General features: G+C 41.8%; 1 protein-coding gene and 1 pseudogene across 1 annotated transcript in view; both read right to left on the bottom strand.

Annotated features, from left to right (window-relative positions):
- The window catches only part of HSF5 (heat shock transcription factor family member 5), a 54720-nt gene extending 48617 nt beyond the window's left edge, over positions 1-6103 (bottom strand). The window contains exon 1 of the mRNA XM_011953777.1: positions 5707-6103. Coding sequence (XP_011809167.1) covers positions 5707-6103 — 397 coding nt within the window. The remainder of the gene's footprint in view (positions 1-5706) is intronic.
- Positions 2308-4805, bottom strand: LOC105520144 (annotated as a pseudogene).
- Positions 6104-14040: the final 7937 nt, after the last annotated feature.

The raw sequence follows: 14040 nt of genomic DNA, 5'->3' as shown, positions 1-14040 counted from the left end.
GTCTTGCTCTGTTGGCCAGGCTGGAGTGCAAAGGCACAATCATAGCTCACTGCAGCCTCAACCTCCTGAACTCAAGCAATCTTCCCACCTCAACCCCCAAGTAGCTGGGACTATAGGTGTTGCCACCACACCCAGCTAATTTTTCTATTTTTAGTAGAGACTGGGTTTCACCATGTTGGCCAGGCCGTTCTGGAACTCCTGGCCTTAACTAATCCACCTGCCTCATGAGAATGATACGCTATTTAATTTTGGTAAAGTCATTTGTAATACTCTTCATAAATAAGTACTCACTAAATATTGGTTAAATTGTTCACTACTTTTTATTTCCTTCACCCATAATTTGGAGGAATTAAGCACTTGTAGGGTGTTTTTATGGCACTTCCTTTTCCATTGCAAGTTTTTCGTATTTAATAATAAAACTTTTCATTTATAAAGTACTTCACAATGTTCAAAGCAGTTTTGCCTACATTATGTACTAGAAGTCATAATGAAATTTCTTATTCTCATAATCTCAGAAACTTTACAGTCATTTCAATTATCCCTATTAAAGAAGACAAAACAAAAATTCAGCTAACACAAAGTTATCTATATACTGTATACTATAAAAATATCAGTGACACTTACTTGTTCTTTTTTTAATGCCTCCTTCCTAATTCTTACCTTAAACACTTGGAGACAACTCCCAATTTATAATTTACATCAAGCTAAAATAAAATATTTTAAAAACAGCATGTCCAAAATTATAATAATTTAACAAATAGCAGTTCTATAATGAATATTAACTATAATATTTGTAGTGGTTTTAGTGAATAATATATGAGTACTTCTCATAAAATTTAGAGCTAGTAGTTTCCATGAGGATTGCTTGAAACTTGGAATACATTTTCCAGGCTGGAATGCAGTGGCACAATCATGGTTCACTGCAGCGTCAAACTTCTAGGCTCAAGCAATCCTCCACCTCAGCCTCCCAAGTTGCTGGGATTACAGGTGTCAGCCACCATACCTGGCTATCTTGTTTTCAAAGATTGTACAGATATTTTGGTTCTTCAAAGAAGTAGCTGGGCAAATATGGGGGGAAAAATTAGGCCTTAACCATTTTCTATGTAACATGGTAAAAAAAATTTTTTTTAATTTCTAATAGGCAAAATGATCAAAAGTGCAAAATCATCCTTACTTCATGTAATTCCCTCCTTTTTTTTTTTCAACTCCATTCACCAAAAGAGTAACAGCTCTGAAAATCTATAAAACCCAATCTAGATGATTTTAATATCATTAAAGCATTTTGGGAAAATAATCCCTTTCACTGCTATATTTAGGTGCAATAAGCCAATGATACAAGTATACAGTTGGGTAGTAATACAGCTAGAAAATAGTGAGTACTATTACAAACACTCATCATATTTATAATTTTGTGTGTACACATTGTTTTATTGTAACAAAGCAACTTGTCCACTTTTAACCTTTAAAAACTGAGCCTCATCTTTCCTTTCCAGTGAAACAAAAAGAAAATTTAAAAATAAACAGAAAAAAATTACAACAGAGAATGTCAATTTCAAATAAGATCCTACAGGCTTTGCTGATTCTCCCATTGAGTGGCAGGGCTCAAGTCATCATTAGGAGAGAATTTATTTTAAAAAGTGTCATCTTAAACTGCAAAGGATGTCTGTCAAATATCACAATTAAACATGCAAAAGGAGAAGCCATGTTGTCAAAATGCCCACTTAACCCACCCAAACATCTCAAACCCACCCTGTGCTGACCTTCTATAAACCCATTTTTTTAAGGTTTTGTTTTCTGTTTTTGTTTTCGTTTTTTTAAACAAGAGAAAGTAGACAGATACATGTTGGTAAGTGCTAAATGTCCATATTCACACAGAGACACAGTGTACTCTCTGAGCTGAATATACAGAGAAAGGAGTAAAAAAGCTAGAATTCTGGGCACTGCCACACAAGGGGCCTCACACCTTCCAGCTTCCAGCAGAGACAAGGGAGCAGGTTTTTCTTTTTTTCAACAGAGCTCAGAGGTGTTGATTCCATACAGTTTTTGTTCAGACAGGAAGGGATAAAAATGAATTTCGAACAGAAAGAGGTAGAGACTCTTTTCCCACTGTATTCTGCTCAAGGTATTTCCCCCAAATAAGGTGAGAACCATGATACAGAGAAAAGAGATCTCAAGAACAGGGCGACTGAGCTCAAGAGGAAAACAAAGAAACAGCAAACAAAAAACAAAACAAAAAAACCCTGCAACTTGCTCCCAGGGACTGGAGAAAATTTTTAAAAAGGAAGGTCGGAATCCATCAGTGTACTATTAGTCATCTTCTCCTTCATCCTTCTCTCCTTCCTCCCCTTCATCATCATCTTCATCTTCTTCATTTTCCTCCTCATCCCCTTCTAATCAATATCTTCTAATCCGTCCTCCTCTTCATCATTATCATCTTCTTCTCCTTCTTTGTCATCCACATCGGGAACCAAGTAGTACTGTAATGGGTTTGGCCAAATATCATCTTTGATGACCTCTCCTAACTCATCAGCACCTGCATCAGAATGGTCAGTAAACCAGGTAAAGAAGCTCCCTGGTTCCTCATGCTGCTTCTTCCTGCCGGCTTTATTCTGCGTTTGACTTGAACGCTTCGTCAAATCCTTTCCAGATTTCCATTTGATTGCAGTGGACTTTAAAGATGGATCAGCACTCTCATTCAGATGAAATTCTTTGGACAGAACTTTATTTTCAAAGTAAGGATTTTAATCAAAATAAAAATCTATTCTGTAACCTGATTAAATATATTCAAATTCTGTCACTTCAACTCAAATAATGCAGTGCCGCTTCTTCCTCCTCCCCAAGCAGTGCAGACACCTGTGGGTGGTTGATAAATGTTGTTATCCAAAAATGTCGGATTTTGGTGATCAATTCTGATCTCTTCTGAAAAAAATGGTTAGCGGAGTTTGTTACATTTCTGTTCTGCTTTCAAAATCTCCTCACTGGCTTGTTCATTAAGTCTGTTTGTTTCATTTTGGATTTCATCAATGTGTTCAATTGCTTCTTGCTGTTTTCCTGAGGTCTCGTTGGCCCTGTAGTGGCGGAGTTGAGCTCCTTTCTACTGACTTTGGCAGCGGATGCCGATGTGGCGTGGTTGGAAGGTGGGGGCGGGGGAAGGGAAGGCGAAGGGGACTGGCAGGCGGCTTCCCCCTCACGGCACACGCGCGGGCGCTCGCTGGGTCCAGCCGCCTCCTCCCAGCGCTGCCTTCGCGGCCTGACTACAAGGTACCGGCTTGGGCTGCGTGCAGGACCCGGTCCGGGCTCCTGCTCGCGGAGGGGATGCGGCGGCAGCGGCTAGCCTCCCTCGCCCAGATTTATAATTTTTTCTTTTTTTTGAAACGGAGTCCCGCTCTGTCGCCCAGGCTGGAGTGCAAAGGCGCCATCTTGGCTCACCACAACCTCCGCCTCCCGGGTTCGAGCGATTCTCCTGCCTCATCCTCCCGAGTAGCTGGGATTACAGGCAGCCGCCACCATGTCTGGCTAATTTTTGTAATTTTTTTGATAGAGACGGGGTTTCACTATGTTGGCCAGCCTGGTCTCGAACTCCTGACCTCGTGAACCATCCGCCTCGGCCTCCCAAAGCGCTAGGATTACAGGTGTGAGCCACCACGCCAGGCCTAGATTTATAATTTTTAAATGGCAACAAATTACGCCATTCCCTTTTCTTTTTCTTTTTCTTTTTTTTTTTTTTTTTTGAGACGGAGTCTTGCTCTGTTGCCCAGGCTGGAGTGCAGTGGCGCGATCTCGGCTCACTGCAAGCTCCGCCTCCCGGGTTCACGCCATTCTTCTGCCTCAGCCTCCGAGTAGCTGGGACTATGGGCGCTGCCACCACGCCCGGCTCATTTTTTTGTATTTTTAGTAGAGACGGGGTTTCACCGTGTTAGCCAGGATGGTCTCAATCTCCTGACTTCGTGATCCGCCCACCTCAGCCTCCCAAAGTGCTGGGATGACAGGCGTAAGCCACCGGGCCCGGCCACTCCATTCCCTTTTCTAATTTACATTTCTTCTACTTTAAGTAAATATGTTTTTGAAAAAATATTTAAAATGAAAAAATATTTTAGCTTTCCCTTTAGTGCCACCTGGGAGAAATGGTCTAACAAAAGACTTCCAGAAATTGCTTCCAGATTTACATAACTGAAAAAATTAAAGATCTTAGATTGTTAATTCACAGAGTAAGGAATGCCCCCTTTCTTCTCTTTCTGGTGTCTTCCGGAATGCCCCCTTTCTTCTCTTTCTGGTCTTTTCTTAAAACTTTGACCCTTGTCTTATTTCTATTGCCTCATTTCATCATTGTGTAAAAAGCATACCACATGATGAAATACATGCCACTGCTATCGTGTTTTTGCAAAATTGAAAATACATTTGAGGCCAGGTGCAGTGGCTCACACCTGTAATCCCAGCACTTTGGGAGGCCGAGGTGGGTGGATCACGAGGTCGGAGTTCAAGACCAGCCTGGCCAACATGGTGAAACCCTGTCTCTACTAAAAAAAAAAAAAATTAGCCGGGCATGGTGGCAGGCGCCCATAGTCCCAGCTACTTGGGAGGCTGAGGCAGGAGAACTGCTTGAACCCAGGAGGCGGAGGTTGCAGTGAGCCATGATTGTGCCATTGCACTCCAGTCTGGGCAACAAGAGTGAAACTCCATCTCAAAAAAAAAAAAAAAAAGGAAAGAAAGGGAAAAAAACACAACTTTTTTTTTCCCCCCAAGAAGCAAAACAGATGATAACTATCATAAGCATTCCCAGTTAGTAGCTTGGGATCTACCAGCATGTTCTCAATGCCCTTGGTTGAGTTTCAGGTCAGTTGTCATTGTCAGGTTTCTCCTTCTCTCTGCTACTCCCCAGTTCTTAGCTGCCTAGGAATAACACTGCGGAGATCCCACTGTTCACCAGGTTTTTACTAAAGAATTTAATGTTCAGAGAGTATTTTTTTTATTAAATATCATTACTGAGATAATGATTTCATTATGAGGTAATCTCACTTTAAGATTAAACCATATTAAATATATAATAGACATATTAAAAAAAAAAAACTGCAGCACCAGGGACAGAGTTAAAATAAAGTTCTGGGGTACTAAGGTTTTTTGTTTTTTGTTTTTTTGTTTTTAAGACGGTCTCTCTGTCGTCCAGGGTGGAATGCTGTGGAGTGACCTCCGCTCACTGCAACTTCCGCCTCCCAGGTTCAAGCAATTTTCTTGCCTCAGCCTTCTGAGTAGCTGGGATTACAGGCGACTGCCACCGTGCCTGGCTAATTTTTGTATTTTTAGTAGAGTTGGGGTTTCACCATGTTGGCTAGTCTGGTCTCGAACTCGACCTGAAATGATTCACCCACCTCACATTCCCAAAGTGCTGGGATTACAGGCATGGGCCACCACATCCACCCTTGGGGTACTAAGTCTTAATTTCATAACTAGGACACATTTTGAGTATACAAGTTTCACTAACAATACACACCTTTATACACCCAACAAAATTTTCACAACCCTTAAAAACACAATGAAATTTTATATATTGTTTAAAAATACCTCCTGCTAAGAAATCTTTGCCATTTCTTAGATGCATATTCCTACTGTTTGTGTTAAAGCAGAGACAATAAAATGCATTTAAAATATATATATATGCTCATTATAAACAACCTTAAATAGAAGGCCATGAACCTGAATTTATCATACCTGTTGGATAGTAGGCTTGCGAGTACTGTGCTGAGGGTGTGTAGTTACTGTATTTTTGGGAGGAGCTGACCATTGTTTGAGGACCTTGTTGAACATGGACAGATGTGGTGCTGGGTTGCAGCGTATAGGTAACCTCAGCTGGGAACCTCTGGAGTACAGGAAATGGAATCCCTTTATCTGAAAATGTGGGCGATGTCTCCACTTGTCCAGGGTGCATTCTAAGGGAGTTCTGCCATATCCTGTGAGGAACTGGGGTCCGATCTAAACCTTTCAGAGGGAAAGTACTGTGGTCATGGGACGGAGTTGATACGTAGGAATAAGGAGACAAACTATCTCGCCGAAATGACCGGTGAAATTGTCCTACAGCCAGTGGTCCTGCATAAAAGAGGAAGAGCATATTTACTAATTTTGCATTACACCACCAGACATAGTAAACCAAAGGTCATAAAATATACTACTCTTCACCTATCAGCCATTTTTAACACAACAGAAGTTTAGTTTTGGTAAAAACAAATTCAGAATCAAGAATATGAGACATATAATGCCGAAAGAAGAATCGAATAAACCTTTGTTTTCTCAGTGTAATAGTCATAAAAGATAAAGTGCCTAAATTCTAACATTAAATCAAATGTTAAATCAAATATTCAACATTAAAAGCCTTTTATACATGATTTGGCCATCTTACCTTTCGCTTTATTTGCCTGACCCAGATTTTTCTAACGTGTAAGCTACTTCCTAAAAGTTTTCCATTCAGTCTTTCAAACAATTTTGTAACATTAATAATAGGCATAAAAATAAGCTCTCCACCAAAAAATAAAAGAAATGGGTATGGAACATATAACAAGATTTAAAAAAATGTAACCTTCTTTGCTATCTATCTATCTACTTACCTACCTACCTACCTACCTACCTACCTACCTACCTACCTACCTACCAACCAGATCTCACTCTGTCGCCCAGGCTGTAGTGCAGTGATGTGATCTCGGCTCACTCTAGCCTCAAACTTCCAGGCTCAAGCAATCCTCCCATTTCAGCCTCCTGAGTAGCTGGAACTATAGGTGCACACCACCAAGCACTGTTTATTTTACTTTTTTGTAGAGACAAGGTCTTGCCACGTTCCCAGGGTGGTCTGGAACTCCTGGGTTCAAGCGATCCTCCTGCCTTGGCCTCCCAATGTGCTAGGATTACAGAAATGAGCCACTGTACCTGGCCTGTTTTTTGTACTTCCAAGGAAAAAAAGAAAAATCATTTTTAAGAGGCCTATCATTTGAATACATTCAATCTCCTGAAGTAGGATTTTTTCCCCCTACTAAAGACCTCTTGATTTCAGGGCTCCAGAATTTGTGTTGTGTGTATGTGTTTATTTTTGGCATCAATGTTTTATTCTTTTTTTTCCTTAGACTCTTGCTTTGTTGCTCAGGCTAGAGTGCAGTGGTGTGAACATGGCTCATTGCAGCCTCAAACTCCTGGGCTCAAGCAATCCTCTCACCTCAACCTCCTGAAGAGCTGGAGTTCACACATGCACCACCACACCCGGCTAAATTTGTTTTGTAGGCAGGAGCCTCCCTATGTTGCCCAGGCTGGTCTTGAACCCCTGGGCTCAAGCAATCCTCCTGCCTTTGCCTCCCAAAGTGCTGGGATTACAGGCATGAGCCACCATGTCTTGCCCTCCCTTTCAAATTTTTAAAAATGATAATCTTTGTAGAAAAGTCAGGCTTGAAAAGTTTGACTTAGTTTCCTCTTTCATTCCTTAAATCAATCAATCATTGTCCATGATTTTTCTTTCTTCAGAGTCTTTCCAGTAGTATCCTTTCCCAGATGTCAGTGGCTCTCAAACATTGGTTTACATCTGAATCACCTGAAGAGTATGTTAAAAATCCACAAATCCAGGCCCAGAGATTCTGATACTTGTCTTCTCTTCATTAGCAATGTAAAAAGGAATAAAAAATGGAGATAAGGAAGAGAGAGAAAGGGCAACAGTATGTAATGAAGGACAAGAGAATATAAATGGTGCAGAACTATACATTATGATTCTTGAACATAAACAAAGCTAGCCTAATTTATTCCTAAGGAAAGTTTTGCATTAAATCATGTGACTGATTCACAAGTTCCTTTCAATTTATTAAACTAATCTGTAAAACAGAGGGAAAACCTATTATGTGCTACTCAAGTATTAAACTACATTGAAAGTTGACACTCAAATATCTGCTTTTCCAAATAATTAGATTGTAAACCCATTCAACAAGTTACAAATCTGTCATTCTATTTCTGTGGTTTAATTTCCTTTAAAGAATAAAGCAGGCCAGCCATGGTGGCTCACGCCTGTAATCCCACCACTTTGGGAGGCCGAGGCGGGCAGATCACTTGAGTCCAGGAGTTCGAGACCAGCCTGAGCAACATGGTGAAACCCTATCTCTACAAAATATACAAAAATTAGCTAGGCATGGTGGTGTATGCCTGTAATCCCAGCTACTTGGGAAGCTGAGGCAGGAGAATCGCTTGAACCAAGGAGGTGGAGGTTGCAGTGAGCTGAGATTGAACCACTGTACTCTAGCCTGGGTGACATAGTGAGACCCTGTTTTAAAAAGAGAGAATAAAGCATTATTGAGTCCAGGAGTTCAAGGTTACAGTGAACTATGCTCATGACACTGCACTCCAGCCTGGGTGACAGAGTGAGATCCTGTCTCTTAAAAATAAATACTTAAACAAGTAAATAAAGCATTAATGCCAAAAAGAAAAAAATACGTACATATGAACAACACAAATTCTGGAGCCCTGGAACTCAAGAGGCTTTATCTAATGTGGGGAAAAAAATCCTACTTCAGAAGATTAAATGTATTCAAATGACAGATCTCTTAAAAACTATTTTTCCTTTCTTCCTTTAAAGTACAAAAAATAGACCCTGTCTATTTTTTCTAACCCTGTCTCATCCTTCTAACCCCAGCATTTTGGGAGGCCAAGGTGGGAGGATTGCTTGAGCTCAGGAATTTCAGACCAGCACAGGCAAAATGGTGAGATCCTGGCCAGGTATGGTGGCTCACGCTTGTAATACCAGCATTTTGGGAGGCTGAGGAAGGCAGATCACTCGAGGTTAGGAGTTTCAGACCAGCCTGACTAACATGGAGAAACCCCGTCTCTACTAAAAATACAAAAATTAGCTGGGCATGGTGGCACACACCTTGTAGTCCCAGCTACTCGGGAGGCTAACAAAGGAGAATAGCTTGAACCCGGGAGGCGGAGGCTGCAGTGCGCCAAGATTGCGTCACTGCACTCCAGCCTGGGCAACACCGCACGACTCCGATTCAAAAAAAAAAGAAAGAAAGAAAAAAGAAAAAAAAGGTGAGATCCTGTCTTTACAAAAAATAAAAAAAATCAGCCAGGTGTGGTGGCATGCCCCGACAGTCCCAGCTAGGAGACTGAGGTGGGAGGATGACTTGATCCTGGGAGGTCAAGGCTGCAGTGAGCCATGTTCATGCCACTGAACTCCAGCCTTGGTGAGAAAGGGAGACTCTGTCTTAAAAAAAAAAAAAAAAAAAAGAAGCATAAAACAGTTTTTATGCTGCTTGACTACCAATTCCGCAGGTACACACACTTTGAACCCACCACTGACAACGCCTCCTTTTTTTTTTTTTTTTTTGGCTCTTCACAAGAGGTGTTTCTCCATGTCCAAAACTACCCATTGCTTGATTTCTCCTGGGATGCTCACATGCCAGCACTACATACTGCCTACAGAGTACAACAGCTCTGCCCTCTTTGAGGATAAACTGTTGGTGAATTTTCAGGCTGTCAATAACTTCAGCAGCTAATTAAAGAATTCTCGACCTCAAATTGTTTTATATCTGTCTACTTCTATTATGATAAACTTGGAGTGTTGGCCAATTAACTATTTTAGATGCTGTTAAAATTAGAACACAGTCAAGATTAGAAGGGCATTCTTTTAAGTCTGTTTTTTAAAATAAAGAACCAAGACATGTTCAGCCCTTGTTTATTCTTCTGTTAAGGGTTACCTCATAGTGGTCAATTCAGATCAACATTACATCACCTATATGTCCTCAAAATAGCTTTAAGATATATTTGGCAAAGTTTTAATCCAGAATTCTGGAAATAGAGGGCAGGATGAAATTGTGTTCTTAAAAATTCTATTTCTTTTGTGGAAGTGCATCTGAGTTAATCAATTCCCAGGAAAGAATCCAAAAACTTGCCTCTTGAGAGCATGGTATCCCCAGGCAAAAACAGGTTATCCATTTCTCAGACCTGTTACTTAGTTTAGAATATTTTAACAAATATCGTAAAATAAACTGTTCCTAAAAACAAAATAACAAAAGTGCACAAAGGAAAAACATGCAATCTCACGTTTCTTATCAAGTAGACTCTTGGAAGGTGAACAGTATAGTTGGTTCAGTGGCTCTAAATAAAAGAACTAGGTCCTAAAACAGAGGATTCTATTATAGAGAGAGAAGTATTCAACCCATACACAGAAATAGAACACAGAAAAAATGGAGACTAAGCAGTAGCAGTGTAGTCAGGCACACAACCAAGGCAAGATTTGAGAAGAAGAAAAATGAGATGAGGAAAAATAGAAGAGCCAAGGACTTAGAACATGGAATGAGAACGAAACAAAGTTGTATTCTTGAACAACTCTGTTCAATTATTCAAGTTCTAGTGTGCTTGAACTTATAGCAGAATTACATTCCACCTGAACCAGTAACACAATTCCCTGGTGAACCAAACCTATGGTATAGACAGTCCACACCTGACGTACCTTCTGCACACACCAACAGGTAGAATGGTAAGGGAAACAAACAAACAAACAAACAAAAAACACCAAACAGGAAAGGCATCAAAACAATAACTTAGTTATACATGGATTGACATATAATCTATACTGAAACACCATGAATGTATGTTTTTCAACAAACAGTAATCTTTAAATGCTGACCAACTGAACTATAAGTGAATAAAATCAGATTCCAGATGGCCCTGAATTTCTTCAATTAAAATGGACTCTATCCTTAAAATATAACTGGGTTTAAGATAGTTGAGGGAAAAAGATCAGAGAAAAGAGCAAGTGTTGGTTTTTATGTGTGTGCGTATGTATGTATGTTTCTTTGTTTGAAGTGGTTATCCCATTTCTCCCAAAAAACACATTTTCTAGTCTTTTCTCCTTATGCCCACCAGACATGCAACCTGAAAAAAAAAAAAAAAAATCCATGTCAGAGATTCTGCCAAATGTATGCCATAGTATTGTTTCCATTGCCTTGCCCCTGACCATTCCCTACCAAAATCAATGGCCATCACATGGAAGTGCACTAATATTCCTTTAGGACATTCTTATGCCACTGCTGCTTTTCCAACTTATTGTTGGAATTTTAACCTAATCCATTATCTTCTAAACTCCACAGTGGACACATAACCTAGTTCCTTATCTTCTAAATTCCAAATGAACCAAGTACTGTTGTCATTCATAACCCTGGGAGAAGGTTAAGCTGAACATAGTGTTATTTTATTTGTATATTTAAACTTTTCATTAACTCAAAAATAACCCAGATTTCTTTTTTTCTTTTGAGACGGTGTCTTGCTCTGTCACCCAGGCTGGAGGGCAATGGCATGATTTTGGCTCACTGCAACCTCCGCCTCCCGGGTTCAAGTGATTCTCCTGCCTCAGCCTCCCGAGTAGCTGGGACTATAGGTGCCTGCCACCACACCCAGCAAATTTTTATATTTTAATAGAGACAGGGTTTCACCATGTTGGCCAGGATGGTCTCAATCTCTTGACCTTGTGATTCACCCGCCTCGGCCTCCCAAAGTGCTGGCATTATAGGCATGAGCCACTATGCCTGGCCCCATGGGATTACATTTACTTTATAGTAAATCCATGTTAACATGCTGAAAGTGTTTTTATTACTCTCCTAGTTGAAGGTAAAGAATGAATTATTATTATATCCTGTTGGTTTCTTGGTATACTGCTTCATATCATGGACTCTTTAAACAGAGAAATGGAATATCGCCACCCTTGCCTTCCTGGAAGAGGGGGAAGAGCATCAAAAATCAAGTCTACAGGCCTGGCGTGGTGGTGGCCCACGCCTGTAATCCCAGTACTTCCAGAGGTCAAGGTGGGCAGATCACTTGAGCCCAGGAGTTCCAGACCAGCCTGGGAAACAGAGTGAAACCCTGTATCTACCAAAAATACAAAAAATTAGCTGGGTGTGGTGGCCACACCTATAGTCCCAGCTACTCGGGAGGCTGAGGTGGGAGGATCCCTTGAGCCCGAGAGGTGGAGGTTGCAGTGAGCCAACATCTTGCCACTGCACTCCAGCCTGGGGGACAGAGTGAGACCCTATCTCAAAAAAAAAAAAAAATCAAGTCTACAAAATAATTTGGCCATGTGCAGTGGCTCACACCTGTAATCTCAGCACTTTGGGAGGCCAAGGCAGGCAGATCACCTGAGGTCAGGAGTTCAAAACCAGCCTGGCCAACATAGTGAAACCCCATCTTTACTAACAATACAAAAATTAGCCAGATGTGGTGGCAGGCACCTGTGAAATCCCAGCTACTCTGGAGGCTGAGGCAGGAGAATCACTTGAACCTGGGAGGCAGAGGTTGCAGTAAGATGAGATCTTGCCATTGCACGCCAGCCTGGGCAACAGAGTGAGACTTCATCTCAAAAAATAAAATAGGCGGGGTGCAGTGGCTCAGGCCTGTAATCCCAGCACTTTGGGAGGCTGAGGCGGGTGGATCACCTGAGGTCAGGAGTTCAAGACCAGCCTGGCCAACGTGGTCAAACCCTGTCTACTAAAAATACATAAATTAGCCAGGCATGGTGGTGCGCGCCTGTATTCCCAGCTACTCAGGAGGCTGAGGAATGAGAATCGCTTGAACCTGAGAGGCGGAGGTTGTGGTGAGCCGAGATCGCGCCATTGCACTCCAGCCTGGGTGACAAGAGCAAAACTCTCTCTCTAAAAAAATAAACAAATAATAAAAAATAAATAATTCACTATCACAGAGGGTTTCTGAACTTTTACTAAATACAGATGTACACCAAAAAGTTTTTTCAATACTGAAAGATTGTAGGCAATAGAGAAAACTTCAAAGTCTGTAAATGTGAGCTTTCTAAAATTCTTTTTAAACTAAAACTTGACAGCCATAAAGAAAACCATTTTTGCCTTATGTTTGTCTAATCATAACCCTTTAAGGAAGCATCAAGCTCTAATTCGCTACAATGAAAGAAATGTGTAGCCAATTCATTCTACATACAAACTATATCTTGTAAGCCACGATGTATCGATGTATCGTATTTTTTATCTTAAGGTATATAAACAATGTCTACCATTCTACACATCACCCAGAACCCTAAATCTGATGATTGTCTGAACATTTCTTCTAAGATTTCTTAGATGTGCCAATAGGTGGAAGGTGGCAGCCCTCTTCAAGGACAAATTTCCACTGCAGGCACCTTTTCCAAAACTTTCCCTTGGCTACTATTGTAATGTTCTAAGTTCTTTTTTTTTTTTTTTTTTTTTGAGACAGAGTCTCGCTCTGTTGCTCAGACTGGAGTGCAGTGGCACTATCTCGGCTCACTGCAACCTCTGCCTCCTGGGTTCAAGCGATTCTCCTGCCTCAGCCTCCTGAGTAGCTGGGATTACAGGCGTGCGCCACCACCACGCCCGGCTAATTTTTGTATTTTTAGTAGAGACGAGGTTTCACCCTGTTGGTCAGGCCAGTCTCAAACTCCTGACCTCGTGATCCACCCGCCTCGGCCTCCCAAAGTGCTGGGATTACAGGCGTGAGCCACCGTGCCCAACCGTAATGTTTTAAGTTCTCTTGACTATGATTTTGTTCCGTCCCGCCTTAATGTAGGGTGACTCCACTCTGCTTCCACGGGAGCAAAGGAGCCCCTTCTGTGTTTCTTCCAGACCCAATGTTTCAACGAAGGACTCTTTAGTCTACATGTTTACAGTGGACAGTGTGGGTCTCAGGAAGGTAAACGGAGGCTTACAACCAGGTAACTCCTGGAGTTCAAACCGGGGACAAGTAGAAGGGAGCCTAAGAGGCGGAGGTCCCTTTTGCTGCCAGTGGGCTCAGAAGGGGCTGAATGCTTATGGACCCTCCAGGGGTGGGCCGGTGGCCACCGTGCTGGTGCCGAGAATGGTGGCGGTGGCAGTGGCGGGACCTTCAGTCTCTGGGAGCACAGTGGACAACGAGTCCTGGGCGCCTTTCGGACTCCCCCAGCGTGAGGACGTGCGAAAACGCGCCCTCGAGGGGCGGTTGCTCACCGCCGCCCATGTGCCCGCTGTGGGCGGGGGCGCGGGCAGCCCAGACTCACCGTGAGGCTCT

Source organism: Colobus angolensis, unplaced genomic scaffold (genome assembly GCF_000951035.1).
Source record: "Colobus angolensis palliatus isolate OR3802 unplaced genomic scaffold, Cang.pa_1.0 Scaffold37, whole genome shotgun sequence".
NCBI classification, from domain to species: Eukaryota; Metazoa; Chordata; class Mammalia; order Primates; family Cercopithecidae; genus Colobus; species Colobus angolensis.
The sequence above is the reverse complement of the archived record's forward strand: the minus strand, read 5'-3'. Positions and strand labels throughout refer to the sequence as shown.